General features: G+C 34.5%; 1 protein-coding gene across 3 annotated transcripts in view; it reads right to left on the bottom strand.

Annotated features, from left to right (window-relative positions):
* LOC150102474 (serine/threonine-protein kinase Genghis Khan-like) overlaps positions 1-16,312 on the bottom strand; it is a 550,831-nt gene that overhangs the window by 317,399 nt on the left and 217,120 nt on the right. For all 3 annotated transcript variants that reach the window (XM_090399333.1, XM_090399335.1, XM_090399334.1), the window contains exon 10: positions 4,880-4,959. In XM_090399333.1, the coding sequence (XP_090255459.1) occupies positions 4,880-4,959 (80 nt within the window). The remainder of the gene's footprint in view (positions 1-4,879; positions 4,960-16,312) is intronic.

The following is a 16,312-nucleotide window of genomic DNA, read 5'->3' as shown; positions in this document are numbered from 1 at the left end:
TCAAAACCAATATAAAGTAAAAATACAGCGACTCTTCTAAAAAATAAAAAAAATTGGCTCAAAAATTCTGATGAATAACATGCAATATGGAAAAAATCTGTTGAGAGGAAGTTACTAATAACATAAACTTAGTCATAAGTACTATTGCCATATCCTGTACATTCCTTGAGAGTTCATTTAAAAATTTTTTTTTCCATGGCCGCCAGACATTAGACGCCTTCCTTAGCCACCTAAACAAACAACACAAACGCATACAGTTCACAACTGAAACTGAAAAACACAACACACTTCCGTTTCTAGATACACTTGTCACACGTCTTCCCTCGGGCAATCTTTCCTTCACTGTTTACCGAAAACTGACACATACAGGACAATATATACACATAAACTCCTACCACCACCCAACACAAAAACTAGGTGTCATCAACACGCTAAAAAGCAGAGCTCAGACAATTTGTTCCAGTGAACAGGCACTGAAAGACGAGTTTAAAATTATCAGTAATAACCTACAAAAAAACAGATACAGCCAAAATACTATAAACAAAATTCTCTACAAAACCACAATAAAAAACAAAGACAAACCAGACTACAGTAAAACTATAACCATTCCCTACATTAAAGGAATATCAGACAAAATAAACAGAGTACTACAAAAGTACAACCTCAAAGCCACCTTTAAACCTCCTGCAAAATTAAAAAACTTACTCAACTCATCCAAAGACCCACTCCCTCCACTAGCTCACCCTGGAGTATACCGGATTTATTGTACTTGCAACATACCATATATAGGAGAAACAGGACGCACTATTCCTATTAGACAAAAAGAACATGAACGACAAATTAAATATAATAATTATGGTGAAGCTGGCCTTTCTGATCATGCCCTGAATACCTTACACAGAATTGACTGGAAAACCACCAGCTGTCTACATCACAATAGAACATGGTATGAACGAATATTCAAGGAATATTATCAGCAACCACCCCAATCTGAACAACAATGATGGTTTAAAAATCCCAAACATATGGAAGGTATATATTCGACCTTCTTCACCAAGAACAACCATAAACAGGACTTAGAAAATCCAGTATTGTAAATCAAAAATAGTATAAATTAAAAATATTATAAAGAATTGTAATACTAAAAATAGGACACCAATTGTTTCTGAAAGAAAACCATCTAAAAGAATGTTTATTCCTGTCATTGTAAAAATAGAATTTAGCTTGATGTAAAAAAAAAAAAAATTTTTATTTTATTTTTATTTATTTTTTATTTATTTATTTTTTTTTCACCAGAGGCCACACCAGTAGAATAACATGTGATCAAATCATTGTTTCTCTAGCTTACAGTTAATGATGTAACTCAGCTTGTTCTGTATACTTATGTATGCTCCAGATGATGATCTTGATGTGAAGATCGAAACGTTGGGATAATAAAAAAGTTTTTTTAACACGGTTGTAAATTGCATAAAAAATTTTTAAAATGAATGCTGATCACTGTGTAACCCTAAAAGAAAGGAATCCTTGAGAGTCTATATCAAGAAGTGATTATGTCTCTAATAATAAATTCCTTTAAATAAGCTGTTCAAATTACTGTAAAAATTTCAAAAAACATTTGTTTCAATTACTCTTGGTAATAAATCAACCATTTTTCTTTTTCACTTCTTCCATCAAGCCTTTCATTATCCTCTCATTTTAAAGGGTTTCAAAATGCTTCAATAAACTTTAAATTACTGTTTGGTTTTCAAAGAAAACAGTTTTAAAAAAATTGGGCTCCATCAAAACTACAAAAGCAGTGAATACTATAGTAATAGCAAATACCATATATATATTGCGTGCGTGCGTGCGCTCTAAGTATAGCATAGTAATAGTAAATACTATTACCACTGTAATACTGAAAAGGATAAAAATATCAAATCCCTGCCATGTACCCTCAAGGGGTATACAGGATATGATAGTACTACATGAAAAATTTACATCATTACTAACTTCCTATCTACAATTTTCCTCCAAATCAGCAGTTACTTGTCATGACTCCATTATCAGATCTTATATTTCTATCATCTAAGGCACTTTGTACCGTATCAATCCACCTATATCTTGGTCTTCCTCCGTGTCGTTTTCCTGCCAAACTGGCAGAAAACACTTGTTTTGTTAATCTTTCCTCGCCCATTCTGCTTAAGTGACCATACCACCTGAGATTAGCTCTGCTAACATATTCCTGGATGCCGACAATGTCAAGTTCTTTCCTAATATCCTCGTTTTTAATATGATATTGCCATTGATGCCATCTGTTCACGCCTCTAATCTTTCTCAGAAGACTCTCATTTCTGCGGTCTCTAGTCTTTGGTCAAGTGTTTTATTTCTGACCCAGCTTTCAGATCCATAAGTTAAAACTGGTTTGAACACTGTCTTGTATACAGCTAATTTAGTGTTCCGACTAATTTCTCTCTTATTCCACATGAATTTATTCAATCGACTTCTATCATACCAGCTTTGTTGATTCTGTTGTCTATTTCCATATTTAATTTACCATTTTCACTAAAAATCGTGCCTAAGTAGCTGAAATGTTTTACCTGTTCCATTAGGTTCTCCGTTCACAACGCAACTGACAAATTTCAACAATTCTGCCTATTTTCTGTCTTTTTATTGCTGACCTTCATACCATACCTATTACAACAGTTATTCAATTTAATCAAGGAATCTTGCAGGCTCGTAGCGGATTTATTTATAAGTATAACATCGTATGCATAAAGCAAAGAGCTGACATTAACATCTCCAATTTTGATATCAGGTTTAATACCACTTTCCTTCATAATGTGATCCATATAGATAATATGGAGGGGATAATGTACATCCTTGTCTCACACCAGATTTAACATTAAATTATCTTCCTGTACTTCCTTCAATTCTAACTGCTTGCAACTCAAATAAAGACTAAGTGTTGCTTGATATAATGTCCCATTGACACCATATAACTGTAGAGTATTGAATTGCTTCTCTCTCATATGCCTTTTCCATATCGACAAAACTTAAATACAGATGTTTTATTATATTCCCATGATTTTTTGACTTTATGACTATTTGTCATAAAGTGAAGATCTGATCCAGACAGCCTCTATTTGGCCTGAATCCAGCTTGTTCTTCACCAAGCTTTTCTTCCACAATTCTTCTCAAGTATACTTACATAAATCTTACCAGGAACACTCAGTAGGGAAATACCTCTGTAATTTTCGCATTCAGTTTTATTTCCGTTTTTATATATATGGGTACTATGAGAGCTCCACTCCAATCATTGGGAATTCGTCCCTCTGTCCAGGACTTCTGAACTATGCAGTGCAGCCACTGTAAGATTTTTATACCACCATACTTCTGCATTTCTGGTCGAAATCATCTACTCCTGCTGCCTTTCCACATTTCAAGCCTTTGATAGCTTTTTCTACTTCAAGTATGGATAGGTATTCCTGACTGTATGCCTGTTTTTTTTTTTTTTTACCACTGTGCTATCACTAATATCACTGATAAAAATATCTGTATTCCATTTATTCATTTACAATGTTCCTCATGAAATAGGGCATAACTAGCAGCACAGTAATTAAAATAGTGTGGTACTTATATGACAGTTGGTGAGAATGCCGTGAGAAACTTCCTCTGTATTAAAATCTCACTGTAAGGCCAAACATCTGTGTCTACAATCGGTCCTTTCAGTATGAAGGAGTAAATTATACATAACAATGAAATAAGTGAGTTATGCAGTGAAAAGAGGTATCATATCTGGAAAAGACTGGACAGTTGCTACTTGTGACTATATAATTATGTAGTCGCAAGTGTCATAATAATTCCCCCCCCCCCCCAGTGAAAGATGTCCACAAAATGATTTAAGCACTCTAGTAAGATGATTTTGTACATCTTGTGATATCCATGGATTCTTTCAAAATGGTGATGGTTTTTTCCCAGTGATTTTGGAGGTCCTAAATCTTAAGTTTAATGAAGAATAGTTTGTTTCTGCCTCAGACAAGCAGCTATGTAAGCTTGTCTACATCTTTCAGAATTTAAATTGCACACTAAAGTAAATATGCAGTGGCTTTTATTAACAAACTTACTAAGACAAGCAATTTTTAGGCGAGAAAAATTTCATGTTGCACCAAGCAATTCTGTGACAAATTTTTCAATCCTCATTTTCTGTAATGAACATTTGTGATATCGATCTCTGCCCCACTCATTTTATTTTATGGTAAATATCAAGGACATGGTTAGCCAGATTGGACTTTATATATAGTGTGAAGAAAGGAAAAATACTCCATAAACACAGAATACACAAGCTTTCAAAATATTTTTAATATGAATTTCACATTTTATTTAACTTACTTGATTTGCAGGGTCACAATTCATAAATAATCTCTTTAAAGTTATTCTCTATTAATATAAAATACTGTACACTAAACAGTTGTTCATGGTGCTAATCACTGATTATACATGACTGTTATTTGAAGATTATTTGATGCATGTTCCTTTGCCAGCAGGAGAGTAAAAATACAAACAGCTGTTAACTGAAGCACTTTTAAATAGGTCAATTAAGATTATAATTTATTAATAAATTCCTATACTAGATTTCAGGAATTCATCAACCATTATAAGACATGAAAAGTACAATGTGACAAACGTGTATGCTCAAAATTTTTACATGTAGCAGAACTCTTTCAAGCTTGCCAAAACTGACTCTTTATAAAATAGATTCTTACAAACTAAAAACAATCAAATACAGTATCACCAAAAACAATGTTGCAATAAACTTCTCACAGTACAAGTAATCAAAAGTGGATATAGCATAATTTTTGCTATACAATGAAATATATGCTATATATGAAATATTACTTACTTTCCTGAAGTAAATGTAAATCCAATAAAAGGCAAATGTAATCCAGTGAATACTGCATTCCCAGATGGTGGAACAGAATCCTTAAAAACAAGTATACATAGTTTAATAGATAATAAATCAGATTTTTAATAAATATATTAATAATTTATGCTACTTTATCTATTATATCATTTTCACAGCGTGCGCACGTGCACACACACACACACACACATAATAGACAGATACAAATATGAAGGTCACTGCAAAAAATCATTGAAGCAACAGTTTCCCACATTCCACATTAAAAAATGAGCATAGTATGCAGTTCTAAATGACAAGAATGGATTGTAACCTGTTTAAACAAGATCATATATGAGACTGTGTACACTCTTTCACCTGAAGATTGTGACTGCACAATGTGTAATCTTAAGAACAATAAAGATGTAGATAGTGTTAAAGCAAAATCTTCTGAATCTTTTTCATTTCAGAGTTGGTATATATTAAACAATCAATATTTTGATAACAAACCTCAAACTAATTTCTTAATCTCCGAGTCTTTCTTATCTTAATATTTTCTATTTTCTTGTCTTCAATATGTAAGAAAGGAAAATAAAAGAGTTAAATTGTTGAAGATATAAAAATATATTTTAATTTATTTTTTTCTTCTTTCTTAGAAGTGTTGTTTTCTAATTAGGAAAGTCAAGTTAATACAGGTTCATTCTTTCTCACTGATTCACAATAGTTATGGATTCTCTCAAGGTTTAAAAAAAAAATCTTTTTTCTTTTTTTTTGATTTTGGATCAATTGGATACTGTCACTCAAAATCAAATGGAAACCTAAGTTCAACTTTAAAGTACTCGAATAATCTTCTTCCTTATCCTTAAAAGAAACATACTTCTCTCTCTCTCAGTGAGAAAGTAGACTCTGCCATGATGATCTGATTGAAATAAGCTTCTCATACAACTTTATTATCTTATGAAAGGTTTCATGCCAATTTCTTTCAGACTAGAAAGAAAGAAAAGTGCATTTCCTCATGTATTTTGGGTCCAAGGTAAGACATTTCCTTCAGGATATACACAGTGTGCCCATTAAGTAATGAGACAATTAAATCAAAACAAAGAACTATATCTGGAATTGTCAATTATGCCAATTCAAAATAATCACCCTCCAACGCCACACAATGTTTACATCTGTCATACAAGGTTCGAAGCCACAATGGAAGACTTGAACAGGAACCTCCTTCAGTGTCTGGGTCACATCGCATTGGATGACCTCAATGTTTCTGAAGCACTCTCATTTCAAGGCACACTTCATCTTTTGGGAAGAGGAAAACTTCTAAGCCAAATCTGATGAATAGGGGTAATCGACCACACAACTTCAAAGCCAGAAATTGCTTCACAGGCAGCTAACAGTGCGTGTGCGCATTGTCGTGCAACAGAAACCAAGTGTTGTCGTTGTGGAACAGTTCTTTCCTGATATATCGCATGTGGACGTGCAGACATTGCATTACTCCTAAATAATTAGGAGTAATACAATTGAGGGCACCACTGTTCACTGTGGTGCCCTCTCAAACAAATTTGCAGCAGATAATTGTAGCAGTGACGAAAATAACAATGACCATTGTCTTCACACATGATTTTTGCAACCTGACTTTCTTCTGCCAGAGAGATGTTCCACACCATTTCATGCTCTGGCATTTCGTTTCTGGATCTAACTGAAAGTACAAACTTTCATCACTGGTGACAATTCTTTGCACCACTTTATGATCTTAATAAACTGCATTGATGAAATTTTGACAACATGCAACCCAGTACTCTCTCCATAGTCGTGTGTGAATGTGAACTGCTGCACAAACCCAAACAAATCTTCCTCTTGTGCAAATCTCTTTCTAAGATTAATTTGGGTGTTCTCTTACTGACACCAAGCTGTACAGTGAGTAGCCTAGTGGTTATTCACCTGTCATAGGCAACAATTTCCTTAGCTTTCATCACATTTTCATTTGTCTGTGCAGAAACTGGCTGTCCACAGCAAGGTTCATTTTCCAGGGACTCCCTCTCCTCTTTAAATGTTGAAATCAGAACATTTGTGCATGGTTCAGACAGTCATTGATGTCAACTTTTTGGGTCTTGGTATATTTCTGTAGCAGTTTTTCCTAATTTACAGTAAATTTTATAACAGCTCTTGCTCCATGATGCAACTTCTGACATACTCCACTTACACACTCTTACTCCAATGGGTGCCGTACAAAAACTGCTGTGTTACCCAACTTGAAAGTTGCACCTGCAATTACAATGCACTCTAGTGATCAAAACTATAAATATATTTGTTATTTTTATTCAAAGGACTGTCCTGTAAAAATCAATCTCATTACTTAATGAGCACATGGTGTATGTCAATTAAAAGATAGAAGTTGATGTTAATAAAAAAAATCAGTTTTTATAGAATTTTTGCTCAAAATGACTGATTTAAAAGATCCTTCTTTTAAACCCTTTCAGATCCTTCTTCTGAATACTAGTACAGAGAAAGAGCTGCAGTCCTGCATGGAAGCAGATTCTTCATGGAAAGCCTATATGAAGAAAGTTGCGAAGCATTGTCACATCATTCAAATTAGTATAACAGAATACTACAGGATGTTTCCTGCTTTCCATGATTCTCGTACATTTTTTATGTGACATTTTTAATGGTATGTTAGTAACATGGGTAGGCTAAGCATTTTTTCTGTTTATTAATTTTATATTTTTTGCCTTTTTCATTTTTACATGGTCCAGAAATCCTGCTTTAGAGACTAAATATGGAACTTTTCGAGTCACTTCACTTCCAATAAGCAGGAAGAAATCACTTTCATCATCAGCTTAGTGTTTAGTCTTCTAATTACATGATGTTTCTGTAATTTTTCTGTTAGCTTAACATCTTTTTCTACTGATGGTATTTTAGTAGTTGACTTTTCGCTATTCACTGTGATTCTGTAATAAAGATAGCAAGGACACACTGCATAACCAGGTGGAATTCTAGTCAGCAGAATATCTAAATTATTCATTATAGTGTGTATGTAATTTAAGCCAATACAGAATATAATTTTGGTGAATAAATTAAACGATTCTCTCTTGTTCAGCATATAAGTGGATATTTAATAATGGGAAGCACCATGGGAAGGAAGGCGAGGATTGAACACTAGACAGAAGTTCTACTAGACAATTTATCCATGTTACTTACAGTTCACATGGAGGTCTTCTCCCACTTTTTCATGGCTTTGGCCTTTAAACAATCGTACTGATTGCATAATAATAAATAAATAAATAAATGCTTTCAGTTACAAGTAAAAGTTTAAGAACAAGGTCTTGTGTTTATATTCTGAGAGAAGTTATAAGATTTAATGAACTTTTAACTAATGTATTACTTGCTCATTTAGCCAAGAGTCTGGATAACAGCTGTGATAAATATTTGAGTTAAAAGATTAAAAAAAAAAAAAAAAAAAAAAAAAGATGTAAGTTTTTTTCACTTGCTTATACTATAAATGAAAGATGCAAGGAAATTATATTCTTGGTTTCATCCTTTATCCAATTTTTCTCATAAGGTTCATTCTGTAGATGTGTTACCATCTTGGCCATTCGTATCTGGATCCTTATTGCCAAGAAACCTCGGTGACCAGATCTGCACAGAGTAGTCAAGATGTAGTCTTATCAAGGCTCGATAAAAAGGTATTATAAATTGCTTGTCTCTGCTCGTCAAAGTATTCTATAGTAACCAAGTAATCCGATGAGCTACTTTAGCCACATGCCCTATCAACTTCAACTCCCTATCCACCAACACTCCCAAATCTCTGGTTTTTGTCAATTTCCTGGAGTACAGTTCCATCAACGTGGTATACAGCTGGTAATCTTTTCACCCCAAAATGCATAATCATCTTGCAAAATTTTGACATCACCTGTATTAACTATTGCTCTACCCAACTCTGCATCATCAGAAAATAACTGAACAGTTCCTCTCAGATCCTTTCCTATATCATTAATGAACAAATTAAGCAGTGGGGGTCTAAAAATTCCATTTGTCCAACATGGGGTGAATGCTAAGCATTATGGGAAGGGCCACTACCCAGACCGGTTTCGACCTTTATTGAGGCCTCATTAGTAGGAGCCAGACCCAGATTTACACTTGGATATGTGACATAAATTTTTGCCTTATCATAGGTGTAACTGATGGATTGATATGTATATTCTGAAATCCTTTTCATATTCAAATTTTACATTTGTATTCAGAATATCCCAACAGTTAGAAATGCACAGTATCATATCATATACCACAATCACAATGCATGCACTGGCAGCTCTACTTCTAGTAGAGTGTTGCAAGTCATTTGGTATATTCAAAAACATTTAACTTTAGAAATATGTAACTCATTTATGCCACTTAAGTCAAGCACAAAGGTATATGTACTATTATGATTATTGGAAACACAAAGGTAGGAAAACTAAAACATTGGGCAGATGCAGACGAGTGTGTGTGTGTGTGTGTGTGAAGTACCTATGAAGCAAATGCATGTCTGAATGAACAAAAAATGAGGAATCTAGTCTCTCAGACAATGGAATATAGAATGGGGGTACTCAGACAATGAAATATCGAATGGGGGTACTCAATTCAGGGTGTAAAGGGGGAGGGAAGCGATGCTATAGTTTCTATACACTAATGTTAGAAGCATCAGGAATAAGAGGGAAAAGTTTTTGGCATTGGTTAGTGCAACCTCACCAAAAGTTACAGACATTATTGAGATCTAGTTAACATATGACATAATAGTGTAACCTATTATGTCGTATATGAAATATATTATGTCATATATGTCAGGTTATGAAAAATAACCTGTAGCGGTCATTAGTCAGTAAATGGCCGGTTGTATGACATAGTTACATGGATAGAATATGATGGATTTAGTATTTTCAGGGAGGATAGAGTAGACAGGATAGGAGGGGGAGGGGATACTGCCGCTGACAACAGATGAATTGCAGCCAACAAGATTAGTCAGGCAGATAGCAGTTCTTTAGAGTCAATCTGGCATAAGATCAAGGCCAAATAGGCCAAAATTTAAAATTGATTGCTTCTATAGGCCAGGGATGATGTGGAGGACATGCCAGATTAATACAATGAGTACAAGTCGGATAATTATTATGGGGGATTTCAACTTTGGAGACATAGATTGAAAGGAGGAATAATCACCATGGAAGAAAGGAAATAGAATTTATACACTTACTGAGAGATAATTACTTGAAGCAGAATGTTACGGAGGGGACTCAGGATAGGGAAAGTGATCATGTGGTCATGAATTGCGAGGTAGCAAAACATGGAAATTCCACTTAAGAAAGAGTAAGAATATATAAGAGTATATGTGGAACTACCAAACAGGTGATTATGATACTCTTAGGAGGCAGCTTGAAGAAGTACCATGGTATAAAGATCTAATAGAGCATGGGAGATAGTAAAGAATATCTGGAGGAAGCAATATCACACTGTATACCCGAGGTCATGAGGGTAAATTGGGTAGGAGTTAATGGATGAATAATATCATTAAGCATGAGACCAGGGGGTAAAAATTATTGTGGAGGGTACATATAAGGAGAGAGGTTACCAGCATGGTAAGAAATGCAAAATCAGATGAGAAGACATCAGCCAAACAGGCAAAAGGAAATCTCGGAATTTTTTTTTATATGGTAAGCAGGAGGAAGCATGACTATAGAAGGATAACTTTATGAGGGTTGATGGTAGAGAGATAACAGAGGTAGGCAAAATTGTTGAGCTACTAAGTGATCATTTTGCAAGAGTATATCATCCAAGTGAAGATATTATTGTGACAGGGACTGATTTGATAAGAGAGGTTGATGAATTTAAGGTACTTTGATATTGCAGAATCTGAATACAAATACAGCTGTGGATTGGAAGGGATATCAACTTGCATTTTAAGAAAATATGCAGGGGAACTGGCAATGCCATTGACTAGGCTGCTAAATTTTAGTCTTGGTTCTGACAAAGTCCCAAGAGAGTGGAAGGAGGGCAAAATAATTCCTTTGCATAAAGGAGGATCTACGAGGGTGTGCTGAAAGTTGTGATAATCACCATGAAGGAATTGACATGACTGATATGTCTTCATATATATTCTAAAAGAAAAAGAACAAATTATTACAATTTGGTGAAACATGGTGGTTAAAGGGTTTCAACTCCCATGTTTGTGGTTATATCAGTTGCTTTAATATCATTTTTGTTCTAAGTGTTTATCAGAACTTTTCTGATATAACTGCATTATGAGCTATAAATAATAAATATAAAATGAAGACATCCCTTTAAAATCAGGTAATGTGTTGTGTCTTGGATTTTGTGCTTCCAGATGGTTTCGTAGAAGCTGTAGATCAAATATAGTGATTATTACTCTTATTTGATTAGCCAAGTAGGAAAAACTCCACAACAGTCTGGTGGGGGGGGGGGTGAAGTGTAGAGAGAGAGAGAGAGAGAAGATTTACACTTAAATCTTTACATCACTTTATCTAAAAAATTTGCTCTTTTTTTTTAGATAAATCTTGTAGACACTGAGTGAAGTTCTTGGATGTGGGAAGATTCAATGAAACCCTTATTTGAACAATAAAACAACTTGAGCATATAGGGAAAAAAGCTAATTAAAATATAAAAAAATAAAAATAAATAAAAAATGAAGAAAAGACAAATTGTAATGTAGAAAATGAATACAAAATAAACTCTTAAAACATAATTGGATAGCAAATATGAAGATGCACTCTATAGAAGTAAAGTTCATTTTCTAAAGATGGATGATTAAAATACCAAAACATGTTTATTCGAGATAGCAAACTGTCAATAGGAGAGTTTAAATAAACATTAATCCAAAAGTGAATTCTAAGCAGAGACAATAAATACTACTGCCCACTGGCATGCACAATTTAATGGAATTAATACAAATACACTACAGGGAATTAATTAAACAGAAAGTCTTAATCGTTCTGATATTTCGTCTGTGACAGACACATCTTCAGGAATACAATATTAAAATTGTAATACTACAATTTTAATATTGGCACACTACAATAAGTGAAAGAAATTAGATTATTTTAAGCCTGAAATCCTGACTGTATGAGTGTTGTTAGGGGGAAGGCCAAAGAATAGTTCTAAAACATTTATTCAGATGGATAAAGAATTAAACACTAACTCTTGGAAAGTTAAACACACCCATATTTATTTAATTATTGGCTTTTTTTAAAAAAATCTGCTGCTGATTCTCAAAAGTGTCTTTCAAGTTTGTATTTGTTGTGAAAAAGCATCACAGTTCTCCTCCCCACATCTGATCCTGTGCAAGGTATCCAAGACATGATCAGCTAGACCTGACAGATCATAGTTGTGGCAGTAGGTGTATTTCTTGTGTTAAAGAGATCTCCCAATTTGAGAATTATATAATAAATTACATGAACAACAAACCTTGTAAACCTGGACCACAGAGGGGAGGAAGTGGATCCTTAGGAGGGTGGAGAAGGCAGGTCCAGCTTCAAATGAAGCTTGAAAGCAGTGCAGAGATTATACTTCTTTAAAGTTCTAAGTTTTAGTTTAACTTTTAGTTGAATTCTTACAAGTTCTAACCTTTTAGTTTAGAATCAGCAGCAGATTTAAAAATAACAGTCTAATCTAAATAAATATGGTGGTGTTAAACTTCCCAAGATTTGGGAAACAGGAATTCTTAGGCCTCCTGCTCAGCAGTGCTCTCCTGAGGCTAGCCAATAGGACCTATAGAGAGCACTGCTGACAGGACTTTAGGCTTAAAATAATCTAATTTCACTTATTGTTATTTTTGTGTGTGTTATTGCAATTTTAATAGTTTTCTTGAATATATGTCTGTGACAGAGATGAAATATCAGAATGATTAAACCTGCCGTTTAATTATTTCTCTGTGCTGTATTCATTTTATTGAGTACAACCCAACACACCTAAACCTAAATATGCCCACTAGCATGGTGACAAAGTATTAAGTTCATATCTTGCAAAGCAGCTTAGAAACAAAACATATTGTGAAGTAATTTCTTGTAATCAATTTCCACTAAAGCAAACACTGTTTCATCAAATTCACTCACTATAGCAACCTGCCAAAAAAAGACTCATAGCATCAACATTATAATAAAAGAAATTTACTATAACAAACTATTCCTTTGATCCTTACATATTACAACTGGCCATTTACTGACTAATGACTGCTACAGGTTAGTTTTACACTATTATTAAAGTTATAATGCAGCACTAGAGAAAACTAAAGAAAATTCCTTAAAAAATGAATACTTTCTCCATTGCATCTTTTGTGCAACATACTGAATGTGTAAATTTTGTTTACCCAAGTGTGAGAGATGCAGGCATTAATTATAGACAAATGCTGAGTGCAGAAAATTAGCTGTTTATACAGAAAATGTTGCCAAAAAAATTGTAAAATTGTTCTTTTATATATATCATCATCATCATCATCATCATCATCAAATTCCTGCCATGTACCCTCAAGGGGTGTACAGGATATGACAGTACTACATGAAAAAATTACATCATTACTAACTTCCTATCTACAATTTTCCTCCAAATCAGTCTGTTACTTGAAAAGACTCCAACATTATCAGATCTTATATTTCTATCGTCTAAGGCACTTTGTACCGTATCAATCCACCTATATCTTGGTCTTCCTCTGGGTCGTTTTCCTGCCAACCTGGCAGAGAACACTTGTTTTGCTAATCTTTCCTCTCCCATTCTATTTAAGTGACCATACCATCTGAGATTAGCTCTGCTAACGCATTCCTGGATGCTGACAATGTCAAGTTCTTTCCTAATATCCTCATTTTTAATATGATATTGCCATTGATGCCATCTGTTCACGCCTCTAATCTTTCTCAGGACTCTCATATCTGCGGTCTCTAGTCTTTGGTCAAGTGTTTTACTTCTGACCCAGCTCTCAGATCCATAAGTTAAAATTGGTTTGAACACAGTCTTGTATACAGCTAATTTAGTGTTCCGACTAATTTCTTTCTTATTCCATATGAATTTATTCAATTGACTTCCCACGATACCAGCTTTGCTGATTCTGTTGTCTATTTCTATATTTAGTTTACCATCTTCAGTAAAAATTGTGCCTAAGTAGCTGAAATGTTTTACTTGTTCCACAGGTTCTCCATTCACAACACAGTTGACATTTTCAATGATTCTGCCTATTTTCATTGTCTTTGTCTTTTTATTGCTGACCTTCATACCATATCTATTACAACAGCTATTCAATTTAGTCAGAGAATCTTGCAGACTTGTAGCGGATTTATTTAGAAGTATAACATCATCCGCATAAAGCAAAGAGCTGACATTAACATCTCCAATTTTGATATCAGGTTTAATACCACATTCCTTCATAATGTGATCCATATAGATAATGAATAACAGAGGGGATAATGTACATCCTTGTCTCACACCAGATTTAACATTAAACCATCTTCCTGTACTTCCTTCAATTCTAACTGCTGACTCACAACTCAAATAAAGACTAAGTATTGCTTGATATAATGCCCCATTGACACCATATAACTGCAGCGTATTGAATAGCTTCTCTCTTGGCACCTTGTCATATGCCTTTTCCAAATCGACAAAACTTAAATACAGATCTTTGTTATATTCCCATGCTTTCTCGACTATTTGTCGTAAAGTGAAGATCTGATCCTGACAGCCTCTATTTGGCCTGAATCCAGCTTGTTCTTCACCAAGCTTTTCTTCCACAATTCTTCTCAACCGTTTCTCAAGTATACTTGCATAGATCTTGCCAGGAACACTCAGTAGGGAAATACCTCTGTAATTCTCACATTCAGTTTTATTTCCCTTTTTATATATGGGTACTATGAGAGCTCTACTCCAATCATCGGGAATTCGTCCCTCTGTCCAGGCTTTCTGAACTATGCAGTGCAGCCACTGTAAGACTCTTATACCACCATACTTCAGCATTTCTGGTCGAATATCATCTACTCCTGCTGCCTTTCCACATTTCAAGCCTTTGATGGCTTTTTCTACTTCAAGTATGGATATGTATTCCTGACTGCATGCCTGGTCAGTGTTTTTTATCACTGTGCTGTCATCACTGCTTGTTTCAGTTAGCAGTTTTTCAAAGTAATTACTCCATACTTCAAGGATATCTTTTTCTCCTGTTTTCATTTCACCTTTATCATCTCTAATTCCTTTTACACCACTCTTTCCTCCATTCCTAAGCTTCTTCAACAACCTCCAGAATATTTTGCCACCTTCTTGATATTTATTTTCTATATTCTTGCCAAAGTCCTCCCATGACTTTTGTTTAGCTAGTTTTACACACTGTTTAGCTTTCTTACATTTGTCTCTGTATTCTGTAAGAGTAAAAGCTGACTTATTTGCCAGGAACTTTTGATATGCTTTCTTCTTTTCCTTCACTGCCTCTTTAACTTCCTGTGTCCACCAGGGAGTTCTGATTTTTTTTATCCTTACAGACAACCTCACCACATGCCTCTCTGGCAGAATCAATCAATGTTTCCTTCAGAGTTTGCCACTGAATCTCCAAGGTTTGATTCCTGTTCTCAAACTCTTTCATTTTCTTTTCAATAATATTTCTGTATTTTAGTCTACAGTTTACATCTGAGAGCTGCTCAACTTTTATTCGCTTTAAAACTTTCTTACATGTTATTCTTTTCAATATGAAATTCAATTTTATCCTGCTCAAGACTAAATAATGATCACTTCCAATTTCAAATCCTCTGTACACTCTGGTGTCCTGCACCAGGGAGAAAACATCACTATCAACAATAACATAGTCAATGAGACTTTTCTTATTCCTAGCCTCTTCTCTCCATGTGAATTTGTGCACATTTTTATGTTGGAACATGGTGTTAGTAATAACCAGTCCATGTCCTGAGCAGAAATCCAACGGATATTTGCCATTATTATTAGCTTTGCTCTTTTCTCCAAATTTTCCCAAAATATTTTTGTATGTCTCACAATCATTTCCTACTCTACTATTTAGATCCCCAACAAGGACCAACTTTTCCTTTTTCATTGTGTCAGTTGCTTTTTCTAAAGCCTCAAAAAATTCCTCCACTTCTACTTTAGTAGAACCTTCTGTGGGACCATAGGCACAAATAAGTCTCATTGTCCAGTTCCCCATTCTCATATTTGCCCACATTACTCTACTTGAGACTGACTGCCATTCAAGAAGATTAGCCTCGTATTTTGTGTTGAATACTATGGCTACTCCTTCTTTTCCTTGATTGTCATTGCCTGAATATAACATTTTGTATTTATTGCTCAGAAAGATCTCACCAGTTTTGGTCTTTTTTGTTTCAGTCACCCCTATTATGTCGATCTGGTACTTATCTAATTCCTCAGCTAGCTCCATTTCTTTGCCATTCAGGCTTCTTACGTTGATAGTACCGA

This window comes from Typopeltis vanoorti, chromosome 10 (assembly GCF_054136105.1).
Source record: "Typopeltis vanoorti isolate ZY-2024b chromosome 10, IOZ_Tvanoo_1.0, whole genome shotgun sequence".
Classification (NCBI taxonomy): Eukaryota; Metazoa; Arthropoda; class Arachnida; order Uropygi; family Thelyphonidae; genus Typopeltis; species Typopeltis vanoorti.
Note: the sequence above shows the minus strand (reverse complement) of the source record. Positions and strands in the feature narration are given on the sequence as shown.